This window comes from Myripristis murdjan, chromosome 18 (assembly GCF_902150065.1).
Source record: "Myripristis murdjan chromosome 18, fMyrMur1.1, whole genome shotgun sequence".
NCBI lineage: Eukaryota > Metazoa > Chordata > Actinopteri > Holocentriformes > Holocentridae > Myripristis > Myripristis murdjan.
The window spans coordinates 21,222,430-21,232,474 of record NC_043997.1 but is presented as its reverse complement, the minus strand read 5'-3'; the positions used below and the strand labels follow the sequence as shown (position 1 = coordinate 21,232,474).

At 43.0% G+C, this 10,045-nt stretch overlaps 1 protein-coding gene across 1 annotated transcript in view; it reads left to right on the top strand.

Annotated features, from left to right (window-relative positions):
* Positions 1-1,418: 1,418 nt before the first annotated feature.
* The window catches only part of dnah2 (dynein, axonemal, heavy chain 2), a 189,985-nt gene continuing 181,358 nt past the window's right edge, over positions 1,419-10,045 (top strand). Inside the window, exons 1-5 of the mRNA XM_030075754.1 lie at positions 1,419-1,550; positions 4,161-4,331; positions 5,447-5,675; positions 8,170-8,280; positions 8,780-9,018. Of these exons, the coding sequence (XP_029931614.1) occupies positions 1,419-1,550; positions 4,161-4,331; positions 5,447-5,675; positions 8,170-8,280; positions 8,780-9,018 (882 nt within the window). The remainder of the gene's footprint in view (positions 1,551-4,160; positions 4,332-5,446; positions 5,676-8,169; positions 8,281-8,779; positions 9,019-10,045) is intronic.

Genomic DNA, 10,045 nt, shown 5'->3' with positions numbered 1-10,045 from the left:
CCTGTTTTTTTTTTTTTTTTTTTTTTTTAATAAATGTTAGTTTTCTAGACACCAAAAAAGTTGAGAACCACTGCGTTAGTATGTCCTGTAGTATGTCCTTTTTCTTCCGCTATTTCTGGAGGTACCTGAAGGCAGCTTCCTTGATACTGATACTGCACTCAACCCCCCAGGGTTTTGTTTCCATGGAGACGAGTCTACACGCTCAGCCCAACACGCGGCTACAGTCAACTTTTATGTGGTCGCAGGAAATTTTGCTCAACGTATCGTTCACTGACACCAGTAACGTTATGATATATTGCCAATACACTCGTTGCAGCTAATATATAAAAGTCAAATGGTGTTACCGTTGTTTTGTTTCAGTGTGTGAGGACCCGGCGGTGGCTGCACTTTTTTCACCTGAGAGGTAAGTGGTGATAAACGTTAGCTTGCTAGCTGCCAAGTTAGCTTGGAACGTTTGCGAGCAACTAACCGTTATTTTTCAAAAAGCCACTAAGCATGTATTCACTCAACAAGTGTTTATAGATACAATGGCTGTCTACGTTTGAGTGCAAAACTGTATTAGGTTTTGGAAACTGGAAGGAAAAAAAATAAACTTGTGACTGATATGCAGTAACTATCCTATCTCACAATAGCTATGCACTGTCAATATAGTCCATTGTCTTTTCCAGCCGCAGATAGTTAATCTGCCTGAAGCAGGCTGTCTCCAGCAGCCCATATTAATGTTATTGATCACTGTCAACTTTCCTGCTGCCTCCAACCTCAGATCTGAGGGGAGTGTGGAGTTTCTTGGCTTTTCTCTTTCCAGTAAATGTTTCTTTTTTCATTAGTCCTTTTCTCTCTTTCCTTTCCCCAATAACCTGTCTCCTTTATTGCACACAGTCCTTAGAAAGTGACAACTTGGGAAACTGAATCAAAGTTTCAATAAAAGGCCGGACCGCTGTGGGCTTTGACAAGTGAGGTGGCTGGAGCGGAACAGAACAGAGAGAAAGCGAGAGAGGACATATCAGTTCCAGAAAGATAAATAGTTCATGAAGCTGTTGACTTCACCATTTTATTACTTTTGTCTCAGAATTTTCCGCCTGCCTGCAGCTCTGTCTGCTCACAAATTATTCATCGTTCTCCCCACAGGCCCTGGCTGTCAATCCCACGATTAGGAGTTGCTTGGGAAAATGGGAGTTGTGCGTTTGTCATGGGCTCAGGTGCATGCATACTTGGCGGGATCTTGATAAGACTATGAGAGCCTCCATGATACCTTGAAATCATCACAGCTTTACTTTGAAAAAGACAAAGCTGGAGAAGTGAGCGTCAATGATGTGACGTTGTGTGCTATTGGTTCTTCCTTTCTTTAATGATTCTGCTTTCAGATTAGTGTCCATGACCTTTCTTTCCCTCTCTGTTTTTTCCCCTCTGAGTAGGTCATGGCAGACGCTGTGCCACAGCATTCCCGGCAACGTAATAGATCCACCAGCAGTGGCAAGTCCAAGCGCAGTGGCTCATCCAAGAAGCAGAAGGCCGAGAAGGCCGAGAATGCCACCATCACCCCTGAACCAGTGGGCCCCCCTGCTGATACACATGAGAGCCAGCCTCCAGGTAAATAACAATGGCTGCACACACAGACACACACACTTACTCCCTGTGGTATATGCGTAGTGTGCACAGACTACACACCATGTATAACAAGACATAGCTGCATTTACATGAACATATGTATTTCAATAATATTCAAAATATTGCAACATCCTGTGTTTTGAAGTACGTCATGTAGATGTCATGTTTCTTTTTCAAAGCACCAAATAAGGTCTTACTGAAAATATTTCAGAGTATGTGTTGAGTTTGATATCTCAGATAATATTTAGAATAATTATGCGCATGAAAATGCACTCGATGCATTGAGAGTGGATTTCACCTTGTATTCCAGCGTGCATGCAAGGTGAAATCCATTTCTTTCCTACAAACATTTTTCACAGCTTGATGCTATGAATATTTTCTTTGATATGGTCTCCAGCAAACCATTAAAATGACAAGGCATAACATAATTATCCTGTATAGTACTCCTCCAAAATGCCTAATTATGTAATTACGTGATTACCTCTGGAAGGAAAAATTGTGTGAATTTTCTTCAGGAGTTTGGATTTTCCCCATTTTCATTTATACAATAGTAGGGCTCAGCACAATTATATCAACCCTGAAGTCCAAACTACTGTCAAAAGTAATGACGGTGCTCAAAATGACAAAAAAGAAAGAATAGCGAGGCTAGATTATTCTGACAATGTGAACCAGATGTAATTATGAAAATTGGTGTCTCTCAATATGTCACTGCATTTTCAGAGGCTTATTGAAATGTCTTTTGTGTGTGTGTTTGTGCGTGCATGCCTTTTCTCTTCGTAAACGTGTGTGTGTGTGTGTGTGTGTGTGTGTGTGTGCTTACATAAATCACAGAAGAGACTCAAGTTGAGAGCAGTGAAGAGGCTTTGGTGGAGGAAGAAATGCCAGACCCATACACCATTAGCCTGGTAAAGCCATCAACCTGTTAATGGAGACCTTGTCAACAGTGAAGAATTGATGGTTACGTTTTCTTCCAACCACCAACAGTGGCACTTACAAATCGGAGGATTAGAGTTACATTATCTACATTGCAGATGGACATTAAAGTGGAATACCACTCCGTTCAAGAATTCACATATGTTATTCTTGTGGTCTACTTCACTCCAATCGATGTTTGTGAACATGCACAAACTGTCTCCCAAAACCAAAAACCAGACAATCAAGACTCAGAACTACCATGCCACCCAGATATATAGTTCTGTCTTGGAAGCATGCCATAAGCTGTGAATCTGTGAGCCCACCAAATGTTTGTTTAAGCTTTTACAACCAATTGAGCTTTATTCTATCGTGGTGATACCGGTACTGGACCAGAAAATGCACCCTTATCCTTAGAAATTTGTTCTTGCTCGCTGTTACATCTTTTCTTAATTGATTCTCAAATGTACTGACTTAACAGATTAAATAGGAAAACGTTTTTTGTTCTCACCCTGCTATGCAGCAGCAGTAAATACAAACTAAACCTTTTTTGGCCAGAGGAGAATATATATTTCCTGAATCCTCATGAATACTCATATTCCCCTTTTCATATATTTGTTTTATTGTTTTGGCTTGGTTTCACTGGCAGCGCCACAACTTGGTATTGACACACTGTCATACAGCTACCAGTGGGTTGAAAACAATTAATATTTTGCACTCTCAACTAGTCACCTAACTGTTTCCTCTAACACCATTTCACAATTTCCTTACTGCTTCTGTTGTCTAAACTAGTCAAGCCCATTTTTATTTTAATAACCAGGGAGAAAACTTTCACTGCAGAAAAAAGCATAATAATGCCTCTTTAGGCTGCCAGATTTGGAGAATATGGAGATCAGGTTGTGATTGCTGGTGTGTGCTCACTGAACCTGCACAGTCACTGTCCTCTCATCAATTGAATTAATAGAATTAATTACCACTCACTGCCTGGGAACACAGCGCTGGCATTTACATGCAGTGACCCATACCCCCTTCTCTGCAGTGTTGATGTATGTGAGCGTGTGTGTATGTGTGTGTGTGTGTGTGTGTGTGTGTGTGTGTGTGTACACGCGCCTCCCCCTTGAAAATAACAGCTGTGGAGCGTGGGCAGTGATCTCACACACACATGTACACACACACACACACACACATACACACACATTCACTTAAAAGCACACACTGGCACATGCACATTTTGCTGTACCTGCCTGTTAGCATTATTCGACAAGACAGCTCCCTGTATAATCTGCATAGTGATATCATTTGGGTAATATTGGAGGTAGCTTAAGCACCACCTGCTGTGTGCTCAAATTGCCAGTATGGGGTAGGGCTAGTTGGGTTTTTGAAGGGGGTGGGGGGCCATCACAGAGTCAGAATGCAGCCTTCTCCAATTATGATATACATTGTTATAATTGGGGGATATGGGTCATTGGTTGTAATTGTGGTTTTTACTTTTTAATGTCATACCTGTGGGGAATGTGCAGTTGCACGGTGACGTTACTACACTTAATGACCACTTTTTATTCTTTCCTCTCCCTCCTTTTGTCCTTGGATCGATCCTTGTCCCCCCTGACAATGTGAATCCTCCCCACACACACACCCAGTGGAAGCTGTTCATCAGTCGAGTGGCTCTTTCTGGCATGACGGAGGACTCATGGACGGAGGAGAGTGAGAGGGCGTTGGATAAATTCATCATAGACACCACAATCTCAACCATGGTGGTGTATTTGGACTCTCACACAGGGTTACGGGTGGAGTACGTCATGCCCTCCCAGGTACAACACACATACTCCTTCCCTGGCCAAATGCAGTTTGTAGGCTGTAGAGTGCTGCACAGACAGACAGCGAGTGAACCCCGGTGCGATGTGTGTTATTGAGCCCTTAATGAAAGAGTTGTGCCCCATTGAGCCCTGTAATGAATGTTCTGACATTGAAAATCGCAGGGGGCTTGCTTAATTCCTATGAGGAGGTTCAAGCAGCTAACATATTGTGACAGTGAAAATAGTGCCTGAAAGTAGTGCAAGTATTCACACAGACTGGGGGATGTTACAGAGATGGATGTTGTGTTTTATTTGGCCTGTACGGTTGATGTGGTATGTGTGTAACTGCATGCCCCTGATGGAGAGAGGTGTTCGGCTCCCTTTGTTTGGACTCTTTATGCAGCCTTGTCCGGCTTGTCTGATACCTGCTCAGCTTTCATCCCAACTAATAGAAATGTCAAAAACACTATAGAAAAGCTGGACTGCCCATTCGCCTCAGAAGCCAAAAGATGTGAAGCAGAGATTGCTACCAAGCCTTGTGAAAGACGCACATGCACACACCTACACACGCACTCACACATCCACAGTACTGTGCAATATTACAACTGATAAGGGCTTTTGTAGATTGTGGTAATGATGTCCCTGAATACCAAGTGAGCTGCATCTAAAGAGACCCACAGGAATTAATAAAAATGTCTCCCATTTCATGGCTGTAGTGGTTTCCTGCTTTCGAGAGAACACAAAAGAGAATCACAGAATGCAGCAATTTAATTATGTATTTCTTGATGTCTCGCCATGTATACGGCTTTTGGAAATTTTGCATCCTCGTAGTGCTGCTCTTTGTCTTTTGCGCTCTTTCATTCTCTATTGTTTTCTTCCCATCTCACCACTCCACTTCTATCTCCCACCTTTCTCTCTCACCTCTTCCTCTCAATCTCTTTCCCTCTAGATTTTCTTCTGCCCTTTCCCCTCTGATTCTCTCCATCTCTCCTCTTTTACTCTTTCACCCCTCCCCAAACCCACCACCACCTTCCCACCCCCCTTTATCCCTCTGCTCTATTTCGCTCTCTGCCTCTCGTCATCTCACCCCACATTCATCTCTCCTCTGCTCCACTCTTTTACATGGACAGGTGGTGGAGCAGCTGGCCTACTTCATCCGTGCGCCAGAGGCAGTAATCGCAGCGGAGACGTTTGAGATGGCCGTGCAGTTTGGCACAGCGCGGGGCGATGCCACGCAAAGCCTGCTGAGGCTGATGAACGGCGTGTATGCCCCCCTGATAACCCTCAGCACCGCCTGGCCGGAGAGCATCAAGCTTGTTTTAACCCCCAACATGCACCACTTCCTCACCAGCCTCACGGGTACGTACCTTGGCAAAGGAGACACAGAGGGAGACATCACCGTCAAAATAACGACACTACATGGGATAGTAGTTTGGAAAAACTTCTTGGCTTCCATGAAGGTTTTATCTTTCTCTTCTGTTTTCCTCTGCGGAGGTTTGGAGAGGGATGTTGAGGGGTCCCTTCATAAATACAACATCAACTAGCGACAGACCTGCATCTCTTCCACTGTCATTTACTCAAAGGGAATGACTCAGAGACACTGCTTCTTTGATCTGGGTTTTCCAATTCCCGAGGTTAAATGTAGCTTTCTGTTACAAAATGAAAAGCACTTAAAAAGTGAAATCCATAATTTAGAGACATATTTCACCTCTCCCCTGTTTCTGTTTTACTAGCCATTATGCTGCTATGGCGGAACATTTGACATACTGGTGTATTGTTTTCCTTTTTCATCTTACCTGTTCCTAGAATGTTCCATCTCTTAGCTCCAGGTTTCCTTGAACAGCTCCGCTTTGTATCAGTTTCACTAAAGCTATCTAAAAAAATACCCTGCCATACACTCAAAATGTTTTCCCCTTGAAAGGAGAAGGTGCAACACAACAAAAAAGGTTACAGTGCAATTCGCTCTGACAAAATGTCACTTTGACAGCCAACCATTGATCTGCTTCATGCGGACCGACAAGCACTTTTAGAATTTGGAGTTGTTCTTTCATGTTGCAGCCACAGAGATGTTTTCTGTTGCTCCCGAAGCCAGGAAGGTAAATGTTGACGGACTATCTGAATTGAGAGACACACCGGGGTAATCACACAGTGTACTGGTGCGTTGTGATGGTTCAATTCTCATGCTAATTATCCCAATCAATGTGTAAAACGCCACTGCTTTCAAACATGCAACACACACTTATATACACATACACACAAAAACACACATGCGCGCACACTGCCAGTAAACAGAAACTGCACCCACACAATTACAACCTCCTATACCTGACACAGCTCCATGTTTCCTGGATAATCAGACAAAGATTGGATAATCCTGACAGAAATCCTTTTCATTCCTTCAACCCCCCGCAAATTCTCATTTTGCAATATCATTTTCAGTCAATACGCCAACAATCAAAGGCATTTCAAGGATTTTGAATTCCTAGATGCTCAAATCTGGCCTCCGGGATAAACATTTTTTGCTTTATAGAAACTTTATTCTAAACTTTCCTGATTCAATAACAATGAAGTCACGATGATGTGCCCGCTGTGACTGCAGATGGTGGTTTCACAGCATAAATATGTATGTAAGTGGAGAACACAAGTTATACTATAGCCCCGGGTGTACAAATTTCACCCCCATGCCAGGCCGAGCGGTAGCAATCATGAAAGACGCTCATTTGGCTTGGAGCAAGGCTGCACCTCATTCACTGTGTCTTCATCCATTCACTTCAATCCCACAAAGGTCAACTGGCCCTAGAAAGCATGTACATAGACACACAGACACAAATACACATTAAAATACACTCACACACACAACACACACAGCATACTGTGTTGTGATCTTTTGCACACCTTCTGTGCTCCAAGTTGGCTCATTATTTCTCTTTCCCTCTGTTGTTTGCTCTCCCTGTGTTCTTTAGCTTTTTTTTATTTAAAGGCTAATGGGAGGCCATGTTGCCGCTACCGAGTATGTGAGTGTGGCTGTGTGTGTTTGTGTGTGGGGTGCTTGAAGGCTCCACTTTATTTGCTGATCCTAACTGTCCCCGCACTCAGAACATCAAGTTCTGGTGTCACTGATAGTCTGGCCTTGTTTCCTTTCATCTCCTTCAATCTACAATTATGGCCTTGCATGCTGTTCCCCTCTCTGTTTTTGTTCACATCACCTTTTCTTCATTTTTCATTCTATAATGCTTCTTTTCATGTCGCTAGATTCTGTTACTGTTCACCTTCTGCGTCTCACTCGGAACCCACAATTGATAAATATACGCGTTGCATGATGGGATGGAAAGAACTGTTTTCTCGGCTTTCAGCAGTCCACCACAGCGGAAGTGGTAAACATTTGTGATTCCTCCCGTCGAGGATTGCAGATTGAATTCTATTTGATCTTAATGCAAAGAGAATAAGTTAGATATTTGATTCTGCGCATCCTTACAGTGGTTATTCTTCTGCTTTGTAGACATGGAAACCTGAAAGAGTGACACTTGACACTCTCCACTCTTTTATGCAGTTTCTATCTTAGCACTTTGTAGACATAAAAACATAAGAGAGCAGTGCTCTCTTGAGGGGCTATATATGTCTTTGCTGCATCTGCTATATTTTGAAAGGAACAAACCCTTTTTCTGCATGATCTGCGTTATCATCAATCCAGTGAACGATGCTGTACTGCTTGTGTATATATGTGTGTAAATATGTACATGTTTGCTATGCGTATGTGTGTGTGTGTGTGTGTGTGTGTGTGTATATGTTTAATATATATATATATATATATATATATATATGTAGGTTTTTAAATAATGATGTTTTTGAACAGATGCCAGGTTTAAGATGGAGGGCCAAACTATGCTGTACATCCCAATGGAGAGCCTGCAGCGCAGCCCTGAGGAGGCCAGCAAGGACAAGGACCTAGTAAAGAGACTCGAGAGTAAGCCTAAGGGGTTCTGTGTGTGTGTGTATCTGTGTGTGTGTGTGTGTGTGAGTGCCTTTGTCTTTCCATCCGTTTCTCTAGGGATGCTGTCTAAAAGGTCACTCAGACTTTATCTTTTGATCTGTGTTTCTCTGTTCAAAACGCCATTGAAGCTCCGGTGTCTGCTTCCTGACTCTGTGTCTTCAGAGATTTTATTTAATGAGGCACTGGGCTCATCACCTCTCACCCTCACTCGTCAACCCTCTTCATTGTTCTTTGTCTTCTACTCTATGGCGCTGCATTGCCTCTCCCATTCCATTCCTACATGATCCTTTCCTCTCATCCTGTGCATGATCTTATTTGAACCTTTTCTCATGTCCTATGCCCTTTTTTCCATCCTCATCTCAACCCTTGCTTCTTCACTCCCACTGTCCTTCTCCTCTTCTCCTTCATCTGCCTCCTCTACTCTTCATCTCTTCATTTCTCTCCTTCACCTCATTTCTTGCTCCCTCTCCAGTTGTGATAATCCACTGGACGCGTAAAATCAAGGAGCTGCTGGATTGCCAGGAGACGATCGACATTCAGGACAATTCCGGCCCACTAGAGGAGATAGACTTCTGGAGGAGACGCTGTGTCAACCTGTTAGGCGTCAGCCAGCAACTGCAAAAGCCAGTGGTCAAGCACATCCAAAGTGTCCTGCAGATCGCTAGGTCCTTTTACGTACCACAGTTCTCCAGACTCACCGCGGAGATACAGGTACAGGGAGTCTGCAACTCTTTGAAAATTCTTAACATTGAATTATCTAGTAATCACGTCCTTAAAAGGTTAATGCAGTTAATTTCAGCCCTTTCTTTCAGATGTCTCAAGACTGTTTAATGGTTGTAAGATGTTTCTGCTGATAGTGTCTGACCACCAAAATGATGTTCAGTAAGGTCGCAGACACTTAGTCATTTAGGGTCTTACATTTTCATTTGTTGGATGGACCAAAAGTTCTGTAGGTACAATGAAGATAGAAACAGATTTGCAACTGATTTTTTTTAGGGGGTTGAGGGGAATAAAAATATTAATCCGTAACACATTTTATTGGCTCTAAAGTGATGAATGGGTTTGAAGAGAGACTGAAAAGGAGAGGAAATATCCTCACCTGTATAACTCATTACAAAGGGACTATGTAATGTAACAAAACAATTAACTCCTTTGGGAAAATTGTGGCAAAATTTTTTTCTCCTCTGCCTACTCCACTGTTAAAGCAGTTTTAAGATGTCCTCATCCTCTGACAAAACATATCATAGTCGCCAGCAGCCTCTTTGCCAAAACAAAGCTACAGCCGGCTGGTTACCATGGCGATGCCAGCTTTTGCCGCATATGTCCTCTGATGCTTTGGTTGAGCACAAAAGCTTTAGTGTTGTCCGATACTTCGTAGGATACCGTCTTATAACCATAAAATGGCTTGTAAAAGTGTTCTGTTTGGTTTCATGTTTTTGGTTCACTTTTCAGCATTTCATTTCATTCTAAATGGCAGTAAAAAATTTTAAAAAGTAATACATTTCACTTGCTGATACCCTGGCAGCAGTGTGCGAATTAAGGGGGAGCAAAGGGGAGCTCGGCTCCCCTAGTAGTGACATGAGCTCCCCTGGCTGGAAACATTGTGAAATTTTGGGGGAGCCGTGCCCGCTCGGTGCCGGCCAGCACCGCACGGAGTGCGTGGCCACCAGGTCAGGTCTGCCGGATCTGGTTGAGTATTATTATCATTTGATTATAGATTGTGCAACGCCGCGATTCG